Raw genomic sequence first — 16,004 nt, forward strand, 5'->3', positions numbered from 1 at the left:
CGTTCCCAATCCATCTCGCATTTTTTTTTTGCCATTAGTGGTTAGCTACTTCTATTGTTCCATTATTAACATTAAATAACATATATATATATATATATTATATATATATATATATATATATATATATATATATATATATATATATATATATATATATATATATATATATATATATATATATATATATATATATATATATATATATTCATTTTTTACATGAATTATACTACAGCTACAACCAGGGTCTTATTTTCTTCAGTAGAATCATCGTCCTGGACTCCCGGCTGTAAATACTAACGAAATTAATGGCGTCCCATCTCCTCTGTATTCATTTATATTTATAAGGTGCATTCGTAAACATTATTTAAAGAATATATGTTTGCATTTTTCATTAATTTTATTGTTTGGAGGGAAAAGAGGGTAAAAAGCCACACGAAAGATTTGAAAAGGTCACACTAGGGAATGAATCTCATAATTATTGCTTTATTTTAATGGTAATTAATGATTTACGATACAGTACGATGATTCACCTTACACTGCAATATTGGAGGACACATTACCGTCATTATTCAAGGCTTTACTGTACAGATAATTTTTTTGTACAATAATACATAAAACAAGCCACAATGTTCCATAAACATCAGGGTAATTTTTTAGTACAATTAATTATCAACATGGGAAAACGAGCTCATTATGAGTTGGGCGGGCCATAGACATTTCCAAACATTAAAGAGAATATGAACAGGAATCTTAATGTATGGAAAAATATTTTTAAATTCACGTCAGATTCATGTATTAATGTAGAAATGAGCATCAATAACCAGGGGGTCTCACTGGAGACAGTTACAAGGTCTATCTCTATACTTATAAAAGGTCATCCAACCATAGCTGCACCAAGTAAGACAAATATAAGTAAAAATGTCAGACCAAAAATGTACTAGTCATTCCTTTCCTATGATAATTATTGTCTTAATAGCAAGAAGTCTGATTATCTGATTTAAATGAAAAAAAATGGAAAAATTACCCTAAGCTCTGAGAGCCTGGATGGACAAACTTATTTCATATCCACCCAATTTGAAATGAAATTAGAAAGTATCAAAATTAATATTACCATTTTGTTTTCAGACATTCCACATACGTGGTGTTCAATTGATTCATTGGATTATTGTGGACTATAAAATTAATAAGTGTTGATGGAAATATACTGTTACAGGTTCTTCCTTTCACTGTAATATAAGATATTTTTTTTCTATTTTTGAGTGAAATAAAAAGTGTGATGGTCAGTACACAAACTCTTTATGTAAGGAGTTACGGTTTTCTCATATTCATATTTTATAAAAATATTAATTGTAGCTAATAGCTATCAGTGGCTGGCTGCCAGAAGTTTCAGTAAGTCCAAAAGACTGTGCTACTTCTCATAATTTGGTCAGGAACTAGTACCACTAGTTGTCAATTATAAAAATATATTTAATATTATCTTCAATTTTGCCAACTTCTTGTCTTCCAACTAATCTGAACTGTAGCACTAAAGAATTACTGGTATAATTTATACATAAGTCCATATACTGAAATAACAAAAGTCTGCAAACGCTGTGAAGCCTACGGCTACTTCCTTCTGTAATCCAATTTGTTTCTTTACTGACATCTCATTGAAATATATTTTATCCTTCAGTTTTCCCAAGATAAAATCCAACACAAATTATTCTAATGATTTCACAAATTAAATCAATGTTTCAGTGACTGTTGTCAGCAAGTGAAAGCTGTTAACATTTCAAAACAAGTTAAACTTTGTCCTCACACAAAGCTACACAAAAAATGGATCAAGTTTCACTGAATGGCATCGAGAGGTACCTCTTATGTTTCTGAAGTAGTGTTTGTGTGTGTGTGTGTGTGTGGTTTTCCCATATATGCCATCCACTCTTAAAGTAATAGCTACTATTTGTTAAGAGAAGACAAGTGAATAGGAGAGTGCAAGTGAGCTGTCTCCTCTTTATCCTCTATTGTATTTCCCCAGAAAGGCATGACAGTTGGGACAACTGTGTTCAACATTCATGCAGTCATTAATACAGCAGGGAACCAGGCAGCAGCCCATCACACCCCTGTCAACAGAAAATGCATTGGTTTTAAATTACCGGTACAGTCGTGGTGAAAAGTAATCATCAACCCCTCCTACCATACCTGCAAGCTCAAGGCCTTTATACATGATAGGTCACAAAAGGGTGGGGGAGGTATGGATGGCGGGAGAGCTAGGGGTGGCAGAACCAGGTAAGATAGGAGGGCACACGTCAAGGGTGTATGTGGTTTCAGAATTATCCTTAACACCTGAAGGTGTTGAGGTTGGTGGATGTAACTTAACATTGTCAGCCTTAATGATACTGGCAGCTGATAGGCCTAAGGCCCAAACAACCAACCAACCAGGAGGGCAGGTGACCAAGGAGGTGAAGGGGAGCTATCATATGGACTTATGCTTTCCCTTAGTTATCAATGCCTTTACTTGAGATTCTGGAGAGGGAGAGGAATGCGAGTGAGCTTTTGGCAGGTAATGTGCCATTAGGGTTGATAAGGCATCTGGCTTCTGTGAGGGAAAGCCCTGCTGAACAACATAAAAGAGCCGGGGTTGTGACTTGCTTACCACTAGTACAGCATGCCATTCAAATTCGCGGGGGTTAGGTTCTCAAAATGGCCACGAATAACATTTGCTGTAAAAATAAATGTATATTTCCTTTATGTGTTTGCCCTTAGAACAATTATATACAGCTAGACCCCGACTTACGACGGGGTTAGGGACCCAAATCCAGGTCGTAAGTCCGACATAGATAAAAAAAAAAAAAAAATTAAATTTTTATTTAAATGAAAAATCTACAACGAAATACAGTATAGTAAAAGTAATAAATAATGAGGAATGGATACAGTGTGACTGAGCACTTACCTTTAATGTAGTCAGCTGAATGCACATGAGGCCTCCATAATTTTGTAATTATACATGGAGACTACATTAACTGGAAACGTTTCGATATAGAAAATGTAAATCATTTGGAGAAAAAAAATGGTCACAACTGCGGCGATCGTAAGTAAGGTCTATGTATATATATATATATATATATATATATATATATATATATATATATATATATATATATATATATACATATATATATATATATATATATACATATATATATATATATATATATACATATATATATATATATATATATATATATATATATATATATATATATATACATATATATATATATATATATATATATATACATATATATATATATATATATATATATATATATATATATATATATATATATATATATATATATATATATATATATATATAGAATTGTTCATAGGGCAAACACACAAAGGAAATATTGAGTCTACCCTCAAGTCCACTTCGTGCTTTGTTATTAATAAAGTATGGAGTGGACTTGAGGGTAGACTCAACATTTTTAATAAATTTTTTTTCTGATTATTTCATGAAAGGATTTCCCATTATTTATTTGTATGTGTTCTGTATATACAATACAAGTAAAGGGAATTACTGTCTCTAGAACGAATGGCTCCCTGTCCTGGCCGCAAAAATGCCAGCACCTTTAAACTACCCTAAGACATTCTTGGGTACATCCAGGATGTCATCCGCGAATAATAGAGGACCGTGAAATAAAAATCCACAAATTATCCGGGCGTACTGTACCACTAAACTAGTTTGTCACTTGATCACTTCCACCTCTTACCACTACCATTCTTGGAAAAAAAATTGGGGGATAAAAGGTGACTTGTCCACCCTATATTAAAATTATTAGAGTTGTGAAAATCAATGCAAGGTGATAAGGTGGTAGTGGCAGTAGTGTCACGCAACTGCTCCACACTCAGCCCAGGATGGATGCTAAAAAACATTGATTATCGAGTCGCTGGGAAATTATCGGTTTGCGTGTGGCTGGCTACAACATGCCAGAAATTGCAAGGGAGGTTGGGGTCACTGTGAAACATTGGTTAACCTGCTCGGAGGAGTCTGGAAGTATTTTTGATGGTTTGCTTTCATTTGATAATTAAAATGATTAATTTTATGTGTGTAATATAAACAAAACATTTGAACTCTTAATTCATATAAATTATTAATTTTAGGCCGGGGAGACCAAGATTGAGAGGCAAGGAGGACATTGGTTGGGCTATTGTGATTCTGTACGGCTTATGTTGTAAGTATTAAAAGTAAATTTAATTTCCACCCTCATATTCAATATTTTTCCTCCTATCAATGTTATTATAAATACTGTATCTAATTACCGTTGCTTAAAACCTGAACCACAACCTGAAAAAAAAGGATAAATAAGGAAGTGGATGACACATTATAATAATCATAAAATAAGGGTCCTCATCTATTACTCTTTCAAGCATGTAAACTTTAAATAATATAGTGAAGAAAACTTACATCCTTCCTTCCTTTATGAATTTCCATGCATTCTTCAATCTCCCCCCTTCTCTGATGAGCAATTTGCATTGCCTCCCCCCCCCGCACCACAAGTCCACTAGTCTCCCTCTTCACCTCAAGTGACTTACTTACCGTGCAGAAATGACCCGGCCAAGCACAGGGGTTAGGTGGTGGAGTGGATGATTACTTTTGACCGTGACTGTATCATTCCTTAGCTCATTGCTGCACCACATTTTGCAAGTAATCATTGTCACTTAAGCTTATATAATTATACTATACACACATTCACATATGATTTCACATTTAAAATATGAGGGGATAAATACCTACCCAAGAATACAGATGATGAATCCAGACAACCAAGCTACCATGGACGGGGACAACTTAGTAGCAGTGTCAACATCTGCGTGGCAGTGAGGACATATCATATGGGTAGATTGAGATCCTAGAGGGACCACTGTTGTCACAACAGCAGTTGGAGCACCAGCTGTTGGTAATAAATAATTATTAGCAATAACTTTACTGAAAAATGCTTAACTATTTAGTGGAAGAAAATGTTAAACTGGGACAGGTACCATCAGCAAATTAATATGAAAAAATAAAACAATAAAAATTATGTTACATACAGTACTTACCATTCCTTTGTTGCATCACTGGTGAAATATATTAATTCATTTTATACCCAGGTTGACAATCCCTTATCCGAAATCCTTGGGGCCAGATGTGTTTCGGATTTCAGAATGGTTAGGTAAGTACAGGATCAGGTCCCACCCGGGTACAGGTCACCGACTCATCGAGGCCTGAGGGGCGAAAATGTAATAATAATAATTATAATTATAATAATAATAATAATAATAATAATAATAATAATAATAATTCATAGGTCTACAGTAGGTCGTGTTTCTCACTTTTGATCTTTTTCATTCTTGTATTTCTTTATTATGGTTATTTTATTATTATTATCATTATTATTTTATTTTTGTGTATTTTTTATTATAAATGTTATTTACTATGAACTTATTATTATTTTTATCATTCTTATTATTACATTTTCGCCCCCCAGGCCCCGATGTGGATCAGTGACCTGTGCCCGGGTGGGTTAATCTCCGTGTAAAAAAAAAAAAAAAAAATCGGTTTTCAGATATTTCCGTTTTCGTAATTTCGGATAAGGGGTTGTCAACTACTATAGTATAATATAAAAATACTAATATTGTACTGAAAAATCTTCTACAAGAAATGCAAGTGTAAAAAATTTCTTTGTTTATTATTTAAGGAGAGACAAGCAGAAACACATAAATCTCTGCAAGTATTGCATATACAATACAGGTATTATTCTAGCTTTGTCACATGACCAAGATGAGAAATTTTAATTCAACAAAGTCAGGGGATGCCAATATACCTTGTGTTAAAGGGTTGAATCACATGTGAAGTCAATTCACATAAGAAGGAAAAACATGCATAGGGAGAGAATTTCAGTTACTCATTGCTATTACAGTGGGGTATGCTATAACGAATCTAATTGGTTCTAGAACCTTGTTCGTTATAGCAATCGTTTGTTATAGGATTAATCCGTTCCAGGCCCCCAAATACAACCACTTAACACTGAAAAATATAATATAAAATTGTAAAAATTGTAAAAAAGTGCATAAATATGCATCTAAACCCCTGAAATAAAGAATATCATTAATATTTGTAATAATAAAACAATGAATTAGAAAAAAAAAAAAAAAATTTAAATTATGTTCGTTGTAGGAGTTTCGTTCGTTATAGTATTCTCAATTTTATAGGTAAAACCGTTCGTTATAGGAATATTTGTAGTAGGATCCGTTCGTTATAGCATACCCCACTGTACTGTAATGGGAATAAATATACAATAGTTTGATGCCAAAATTCTTAACATCTGAAGAGTGAGTTCTGTGAGGAAGGTAAGATGTTTGCAGGGAGAAGGTTCTACTGAAAGGGCTTGTGTGACACCCATTCTGATTTGACACCCATTCTGATTTGATATTGTCTGAGATAGTGGACAAGTGATTAATAATTAATGATTGTTCCCATGATCTTGAGATAACAATGGCAAGGGCTTTAGGTCAACATAAATGGCAATTTTCCACAAGTTTAAGTTAAGATATCAGTAGACAGTGAGACTTACAAAGTAGACTTTTTAAGTATGTGGGAGACATGTCACTTGGGTTATGAGCTTTTGATGAAATTTGAAACTAAGAAAGGTGAAAAAATATTGCAAATAAAAGTGAAGTGTAGGCATAAGAAGGGAACTGGTGGACTGGAATGATGGAGAAGATAACTGTCTGGATCAGATAAGTTCTGATGCACATGGAATCAAAGTGATTTACTTCTTGTTGATGTACAGTTGTACTTAAGAAATTAAGGGGGGTCTTGGAGGGGGAATGGTATTATTGACAAGAAAAAAATGCCAATTCTGTATGAACTGGTTTCATGTGCAGTATTGTAATAATAAATGCCCTGTGTGGTTGGGGATTACAAGAGCCATTTGCATTCTGTGGTTTTCTGTCCTGACAAGTTAAACCACAGAAGAGAAGCAGGATTACTGTACTCCTATGGGTTAGAGTAAGAGATACTGTAGTGAAATTCATTCTGCTATGTACAGTATCTCAAAAAAGTAACTGCCAGGATGGGTCTGATGACTTCCAAAATGCTACATGTAACTTGTGATGTCCTGGGAGGGTTGGTATGTGTGACTCTGTGGCATACTGATCCTATTATATTTGGTAACCAATCATCATATTAATTATGCTGAAATAAATACACATTGCATTACTTAAATTAAACTATACACCAAAGTAAACACATGTTCCACAGAGTGTGGGCCGATACTTCTTTGAGATACTGTACTGGACAACTCTGCTTCAAGTGAAAATTTCTGGACCTGGAATCTGATAACCAAGTAATGTGTGAGCCAATATTTATGGCAATAACAATGTACACCATCTCCAACACTTATAGGTACAGTTACAGGCTTAATACTCTAAGCTCCATATTATACATCTAACTAAAATCAGCGCAGGAAATATTGTACTGTACTGTATTGTGACATAATAGTTGGTCAGTCAAATGTTCTTAAAATAAAGTATGGATATGAATTAAACCAAATAATATTATAATATTGGACTGAAGTTAAAATAATAATTGTAGGCCTATTAACCATATGGAATATGTACTTGAGTACCCTGTATTATACTGCACATTAATTTCACCAATAAAAGCAAAATGTAAGTACAGGTTGTACCTCTCTAGTCCGGCAACCTCGGGACCTGACCGGTGCCGGACCATGGAAATTCACCCTTTTCCCGGACAGATAGTGACTTGCGCTTACGTTTGCACCACTTTCACTGCTTCGTGGTCTCTTTGAAGACATATTGAAGGGTTAAATGTCGTACAGTAGCTTCTCAAATTTCGCGAGTTTTTAATTCAACGTTTTTATTTAGACAAAAAAAAAAAAAAAAAAACCATTACATAATTTAAAATTTTGGCGGAAAACTTCGAATTTCAGCGGGTTTGTTTTGTTTCCGCCAATTTCGAATGCGTGCTGTCGTGTAAACAAGTCATTTCTCTTATGTACTAAGATTCATTATTGTTTATTACTTTCAGATGTCTTTTTTATTGAATTAATGTTTATGTGTGCCAAGATGGAGTAGCCACAATTCATTAATATCGTAAATACTAAAACACCGCGAGGAAATGAGACCTTGACAAAACCGTTGATTACAAACCAATGACTGAGTGGTTCTGCATATAAAACAGAAAAATAAGGCCCTGGTTTGTAGCTGTAGTAAATTAATGTAAAAAGAAAATTAATATGGTTGTTTTAAGTAATGTTATCTAATGTTAATAATGAATAAAAGTAGCAAACCACATATGTTAAAAAGAAAAAATTGAGACTGCATATGTAAAAACATATCGTCATTTCTCTACATAAAGAATATAAGCGCAACATATTTACTTTGTTCATATGCAGTGACCCCTCGTTTAGCGAACACCCTCGGTTAGCGTAATTTTAGATTAACGAACTGCCTTCCATAGGATCTTCAAGTCCGGTTAACGAAAAAATTTAAACTAACGAAGTTCTTCTGAGCCGACCTCAACATGTTTTAAACACTGACCAGACAGCAGCTTTAGTATCAATCACCAATACGTGTCGGTTCTCGGGCCAAATTCCTAACTATTTTAGTAAATGTCAAAGTTTATACTATTCAATAATTTTACAAAAGTTTAATATTCAATTTTTTGAGTCATTTTAACAATTAGAGGCAAGTGAAGGTAAGTATTCAGTTTAATCATGACATCAGCCTCAACACATATAGCAAAGTCGAGATCTCTCTCTGTTTTCGCTGGGTAACATCTTGCTTGAGACTCTCCTTCAACTAAGCAGCTTTTTCTGTGTTTCCAAACAAGAATTATTGGTCATTTTTGAAGAATTATTTACTATATTGACAATATATAGTGCAATTGAGTGTTATTTTTAAAAATATTCTTTGTTACAGCTAGTTTAACTTTGAAAAATACGATGTTGCCATTGTTTGAATCAGCATGGGGCCCTAGAGATCCAAGCGATTTCAATCCAAATGAAGCGGGAAATAATAAAAAAACACGAACAAAGGTATTAAATCAAATGTGCTATGCAAAAGAATATGGCATGTAAATATCAACTGTCAATAAACCAATTCTTTCTAAAAAGACAAATTTAAGAAGTGAGCATTGAGGCGACAAAAATCTACAAGAGTGTTTTAAAACTAGATCTCTAATCGTAGAAACTGAGAGGTTACTTATCATCTGGATAGGAAAAAACAGATGAAAGTGATTCAGTTTCTGGTGATTTCATTTGTGAAAGAAACCCAGGAGATTCTCGAACATTTAAAGGCAAATCAACCTGGTTCTTCAGGAACAAATTTGAAAGATTTTCCAGACTGTAAAGGCTGGTTCGAAAAAATTTAAGAAAAAATGACATTTAAGTGTTGTTGTTAGGCATGGGTGAAGCTATGAATTAGCCACTTTGATAAAGAAAGGGGCAGCAAAGTTTTTAGTTGAATTTAAAAAACTGATGGAAAGAAAAATTATCTTCCTTGTAAATTGTTCCAATGTGGACAGAAACTGGGCTGTTCTGGAAAAAGATGCCCAAAGAACATTCATCTCCAAAAAGATGAAACCTCTTTACCTGGGCATAAGCCGCAGGCAAGTCTCACTCTACTGCTTGGTGCCCAATGCTTCCAGGATTTCCGACTAGAAACCTATGGCAATCTACACTCTGGCTTAGAGGTGTTCAAGCAACAGAAAGTGGTAGAACAATGCTTGGGTTTATTGGAAGTCAACCGTAAGGCATGGGTGACAGACAGTTCTTTAATGAATGGGCTGTTGATGTGTTTTGCCCTCTGTCAAGAGCTACCTAACCACCAATAAGCTTCCTTTAAAGGCTCTTCTCCTCATGGATAATGCTCCTGGTCTTATTTACTGTTACTTGCCAGAAATTTAGATTATCAATTTGACTTTGTGAAAGTGTTGTTTTGCCTCCAAACACTACATCACTCATACAGCCCATGGACAGAATGTAATCAGCAACTTCAAGTTGTACATAGAAAAAATGTTTAGGAGGTGTCATCAGGCAGCTTCAGCTGATCCTGAACTAACACTGAAACAGTTCCTGGAAGACGCAATTCAGCGTCCTGGAGGCTGTAAATTGATTGTGTCATCATGGCAGAAGTCTCCAATAGAACCCTCAATTCTTCATGGAAGCACTGTGGCCATCAGTAGTCCATGATTTTGAGGATTTGAGGATGACACAGAGTTGGACCAGGAGATTGTGTCCATTGGTCAGTCGTGGGAGCCTTGAAGTGGAGGGAGAGAAAGGATGTGGAAAAGGAAGCTTGTGATGTCTCTCGCGAGGAGGAACTTACTTACTCCTGATGACTTGAAGACTGGACCGAGATGTTAGGGTGGGGGCTGACAGTGGTGAGAGGAGGTGAAAGTGATGACCATATGTCAGCTAAACAGTTGAAAGGTGATTTACTACTGGGAAGACGTTCAAGAGACTGGCTAAAGCACAGAAGTGGAAAAAACTGAACTGCTTTGTGTCATGTTGAGGACTCAGTGGTCTCCTTCTATTTTAAACATAAGTTAATGGTGAGAGGAGGACAGATGCCCCACAGACCACAATTGACACTTTCTTCAGTAAAGGCAGAAGGAACAAGATGCTAGCCCTCGTAGCCCACTTAAGGAGAGGATGTTCTGTGGTGGAGAATCTGTCAGTCAGGGTTCCTGACATTTTCATGGGAAGGTGACTCACCTTCAAGAAGCAATAAATGCTTCTCCTTCACCTCCGCTTCCTTTTTCTTCTCCTTCTCCTCCTGCACCTCCAATTGAATGCACATCATCACCATCATCCAGGGCCTTCTACACTTTTTACACCTCAAAGTAAGTAAATTTTTTCCGCCATTTTTTGTTGAAGTTAGGAAATTTTTCGGTGAGCTGTAGGTTGAGCTGGAACAATTACCCAAAAACCCATTGAAACAATGGTTTCGGTTATGACGTTTGGTTAGCGAACGACCTTCTGGAAGCAGTTGAGTTAGTTAATGGAGGAGACCTGTATGTTTAATTAATGTTTCTGATTTTTTGGGGAATTAATGTTTGTGTGTTGAAAGCGAACAATACAGTTCATTAATAATTAGTTGAATATTAAAAACCAGCGAGGCGAGGCGGCTGCGGCATTGTTTTTCGTTAATGTTTACAAAACCAGTGACTGATTGGTTCTACATATAAAACAAGACCCTGGTTGTAGCTAGTAAAATTAATGTAAAAATTAATACTGTATGGTTGTTTGAAGTAATGTTATTTAATGTTAATAAATGGAACAATATAAGTAGCTAACCATTAATGTTAAAAAAAAGTGAGATCGCATATGTAAGTGCACACATGTGAAAACATATCGTCATTACTCTACATAAGAATATAAAAACAACACTTATTTACTGTTTATATATATTGAAGGGTTAAATGTTGTACTCTGTATAGACAAACAGAGAGAGAGAAGGCGAACGGCGGATGCAAACAAACCTTAATTTCAGCGGCTTTTTTTACGGGGATTAGCCCACCGGCACAGGTCACTGACCCACATTGGAGCCTGAGGGGCAAATATACTCCTGTAATAATAATAATAATTCAGATAAGTAAAAAAAAAAAAAAAAAAAAAAAACTGGTTATCTACCTATTGGGCAAACTAAAATTGTTCCGGACCACGGGAGTTTCCGGACCATAGAATGCCGGACTAGAGAGGTACAACCTGCACTGTATAATATTTTTTATCAATCATGGCAAACAAAACGAGACATATTTGACATACATTACCACAAACCAAACTCAATTACTGTACACTTTATCTACAGTAATGTATCCAGTAATATCTCTGTTCGCCGGAATCCCTCAAACCCAGAACTCTCCTATAGCCAGAATTGAAATTTTCTTGGAAAATTCCGAGAAAATTTTCCCGATACCCGGAAAAATCCGGGTATAGAGGAGTTTTTTCCGGGTTCGAGAGATGATGTAATGGGCAACTTCTGGAACTTCCGAGAACATTTTTCTGTTACACGGAAAATTCCGGGGATGGGGATTTTCGGCTTTGAGAGAGTTGTCTCGTTACCCAGAAATCTCTTATTCCCAGAAGTGCTCTGCACCAGTTGTTCTGGCTAATGGATATATCACTTTAGAGTTGAATATTTAGTAAATAAGTACTGAATAACATGATTTGAGAAATTTAATTTAATAAACTGTAAAACAAATGTGGATTACACAGTAGTAAAAGTCAAACAACTGAAGTAAAGCTACTGGGTAGATTTAAAATAAAATTCAACATCATCAACAACAAAATAAACCCAACCAACAGGATTATGTATAAGGAATTTTTCAAGTTATCAAACATAAGTAAAGTATGGCTGGGATATAAAGAAACTACCAATACTGTACAAGAGTCTGAATGATTGGGAGCAAAAGAAATTTGTGAGATGATGCAGACATGTAGAAAGAAGGTAGGTGCAGTAGATGGGATGGTAAAGAGGATGTAGAGGCAATGTAGCTGGTGTGCCGGATAGGAGACCACCTACAATACAGATAAGTGGAACAACACATTATGAAGAGACTGAGAGAAGTATATGAGGAACAGAGAGGACAAAAGAAATATGATTTATAAGGCAGCCTGGAGGCTCTTCTGTTGTGGCCACCCTCTCAAAAAGAGAACAGTGAAAGAAAAAATGAGATGGTCCCACAGGCATGACAGCCAATTTGGGACAGTGTGGATACAGCACACTGTATACAGTACTAAGCTTTTGGTACATTGCACTCGACTCCCTTCACTTGCCCAACTTATAAAGGTAGGTACACATTCACAGCTGGGTGGGTAAGGAATGCCCCGGGATTGAACTACTGATCCTTAGGGGAAGAGGCAAGCACTGAATTCACTCAGCTGCTGCACTCCTTGGAGAGTAAGGTATTGCAAATATGGTTTGATAGAATGCTACCTGTCTATAGCCAAATAATTTGACAATGCCCTGGACCCTCACCTCACCCTTAGTTGGAATCCTGGGCAACACTAAAAATAAAAAAGTATCACAAAAATAGGTAAAACACACAACTATATAAACCTGATGATCTCACTCAACTCAACACAAGTCTTGGCTCTATGTACTGTACTCCTACATCACACCAATGGTTCAGTTCATTGTATTAAATACAAATTTTAAAAATTTAATATACTGTACAGTACAGTAGTTTGTTCATTTTTATGAATTATTACTATTACCTGTATTATTATTATTTCCTTCGTGTGATTTTATCAAGATATATATATATATATATATATATATATATATATATATATATATATATATATATATATATATATATATATATATATATATATATATATATATATATATATATATATATATATATTAACCAGGAAAGAAGAAAACACAGTTCACAAAGCGCTTTAGGTGTAATTCACATCTTCAGAGGTGAGTACAGACTAGTCTACTTACCTCTGAAGATGTGATGCAACAGATCACATACCTACAGTGATTTACTTGCATATATATATATATATATATATATATATATATATATATATATATATATACACACACACTAGAACTCTTAAATCACTACTGTAATGTGATACAGGTGATTAATTTTATCTCTTGTGCAAAATATATGACGTTTATATTCAAATTATTCACTGTCTTGCAAGGATTCCAGCAATGCAAATTATTTTCTCCTAACTTTAGTCTGAGATATTTTATAAGATTAAAGCCTATTGTATAACCAGAAACCTTCGTTGAGAGGAGGGGGTTGGGAGGGAGGGAGGGAGGGGAGGGGTGACAGTGACATTTTTGACAGTTTGCGCCAAGGTCTGGTGAAGTATTAATTTGTTTATTGATGTCCTTTAGATTGAGTATTTGTTTTTTGCTTATACGATTTCATAGAAGTGACCGGGGAGAATATAATTTACATTGCTGGAGTTCTTATAAGATAGTGATAATTTGAATGTAAACATGCCATAGTTTGCACTAGACAAAAATTGTAGTAATCATTTTGTACATTATTCTGATTACATGTACAGTTCAGCTTTGCCCTTTGGACAGTGTGTGCATGTAAATGAGTTTCAATAAATGAATAAAGTTACATACATGAGCCAAAAATAGTTGAAAAACTTTATGTAGACAGAGCTTGGATGGCTAAATTTTAGAATGACCAATAATTTTAATATAAAAAATGCAAAAATATTCAAGAACACAACCTTCTTGATATTTACTCCACTGGAAACGAATGTAAACATAGAACAGATTACTGTATTGGCGGACTAACCGATCAGCTGATGCTCACAACAAAACGTGTTTGTCGCAAGGATTTAGTTTTTTGTTCGTTAACCGAATTGAAGATCCTTATGGGAGCTAATTCGTTAACCGAAACTTTTGTAGACGCTGTGAGTGTCTTCTTGACACAAATACAGGTTCCAGAAACAACATGATGCTAACTCTGAACCCTGAAGTGGCAACGTAAAGTGCTCAAGCAGACTTCCCGTGCAGCTATAACCTTCTACGGTGCTTGAAATTATACTAAGGTGTACAAATCAAATGCTGCTCACCAGATAATTTTGTAAATTAAAGTACTGTATAATCATAACACTGTACAGCATTCAATGAACAAACAAGTTCACAGCCACCTGATAATTTCTCTCCAGTAAAGCTCACAAGTCAGCTGAAACACAAAACAAAAAATAATAACAATGTTTTGCAGCAACTATAAATTGTGCTTTAATATACAAACACAAAACATAAGATAATCATTGGCAAGGCTTTAAAAGTGTGCAGTGTCTTGAGAAAATTACACATAAACAAATTCTGACCTCCAAGTTTCACAGCAAACCCCAGTGTAGTACAAGAGTGACACAAAAGACAATAATACAGTAATTAACATCATGCCATCAAAATTCATGCAGGAATATTGCACTATCCAGTATGATAAAAAAGAGAAGGACATTATATGTATGTGACTCTCTCCAATAATCCCCAACAAAATTATAGTGCTACAGTATCATACAGAACCACTTTATATGAGCCATAATATGCTGGAGTCTTCCACTAACTGAGATCATCTACTAAGTGTTCAATGTCATAAAAAAGTCATAACCAAAATTAGGAGCGTACATAAGGTAGTGTGACACTGTTCTATAACCCTTAAGCCCCGGGTTAGTGTGCTGCTGGCTGTACCCCCCACCACGAGGTTAAATCGAGAAAAATAAACTTTCCAAAAAACAATTAAAAAAATAAATAAAAAATTATTAAAAAAAATTATGGAAAAAAAAAAAAAAAACCTAGTGATCTTAAAACCTCCAACCTCTCCTCAATTAGATCATGATTCTCTCACAACCATAGAACCACAAAATAGGAAGAAGCTTTTACTATGCTGAACACTGTGGATTAAAAATTCACAAAATAAAGTAAACAAGAGAACCCAAGGACTCTTTAACATGATAAATAATTAAAGTCTATACCGTATAATACAGTTTATATTTCAATACAAAAACAAAAGAACCCACAAAAAATAAATAAAAATACATGTACAACCACCCATGGTAACATTTACTCCCCCAACCAACCAAGTTTCTAAGTCACACAAGGATCATAATAGTAGCAGTCTCAACCCACTCACCCACACTACCAATGTAAACTGTACCATGAGTTCTCCCTTAGCTGGGTTGACTGGTTTACACCTGGTCTGATTAATATAAGAAACTATTAAGATTCCCTGTCCTGGACCAAATTTTCACCAATCAGATATTTTCCTGTTATTCTTTCAATCTTCCAGTTTTACACATGTAACCTAAAAATAGACCCAAAATATGTGAATATAAAGGAAAACGTGCACTAGAAGATAAATAATGGAGAAACGAAGAGAAAAAAGTAAAAACAAATAAAAAATCTAATACAATACAACTCACATGTCCCAGGATTATTACTGGTACAATCTAAGTTCA

General features: G+C 34.8%; 1 protein-coding gene across 4 annotated transcripts in view; it reads right to left on the reverse strand.

Moving 5' to 3' along the window:
• Positions 1-996: 996 nt before the first annotated feature.
• The window catches only part of LOC121873522 (lipopolysaccharide-induced tumor necrosis factor-alpha factor homolog), a 54,682-nt gene continuing 39,674 nt past the window's right edge, over positions 997-16,004 (reverse strand). For all 4 annotated transcript variants that reach the window (XM_042377117.1, XM_042377116.1, XM_042377114.1 and 1 more), the window contains 2 exons: positions 4,778-4,934; positions 997-2,099 (listed from right to left, as the gene is read on the reverse strand). In XM_042377117.1, coding sequence (XP_042233051.1) covers positions 1,991-2,099; positions 4,778-4,934 — 266 coding nt within the window. In that variant the 3' untranslated portion in view covers positions 997-1,990. The remainder of the gene's footprint in view (positions 2,100-4,777; positions 4,935-16,004) is intronic.

Source organism: Homarus americanus, unplaced genomic scaffold, assembly GCF_018991925.1.
Source record: "Homarus americanus isolate GMGI-L3 unplaced genomic scaffold, GMGI_Hamer_2.0 scaffold30858, whole genome shotgun sequence".
Classification (NCBI taxonomy): Eukaryota; Metazoa; Arthropoda; class Malacostraca; order Decapoda; family Nephropidae; genus Homarus; species Homarus americanus.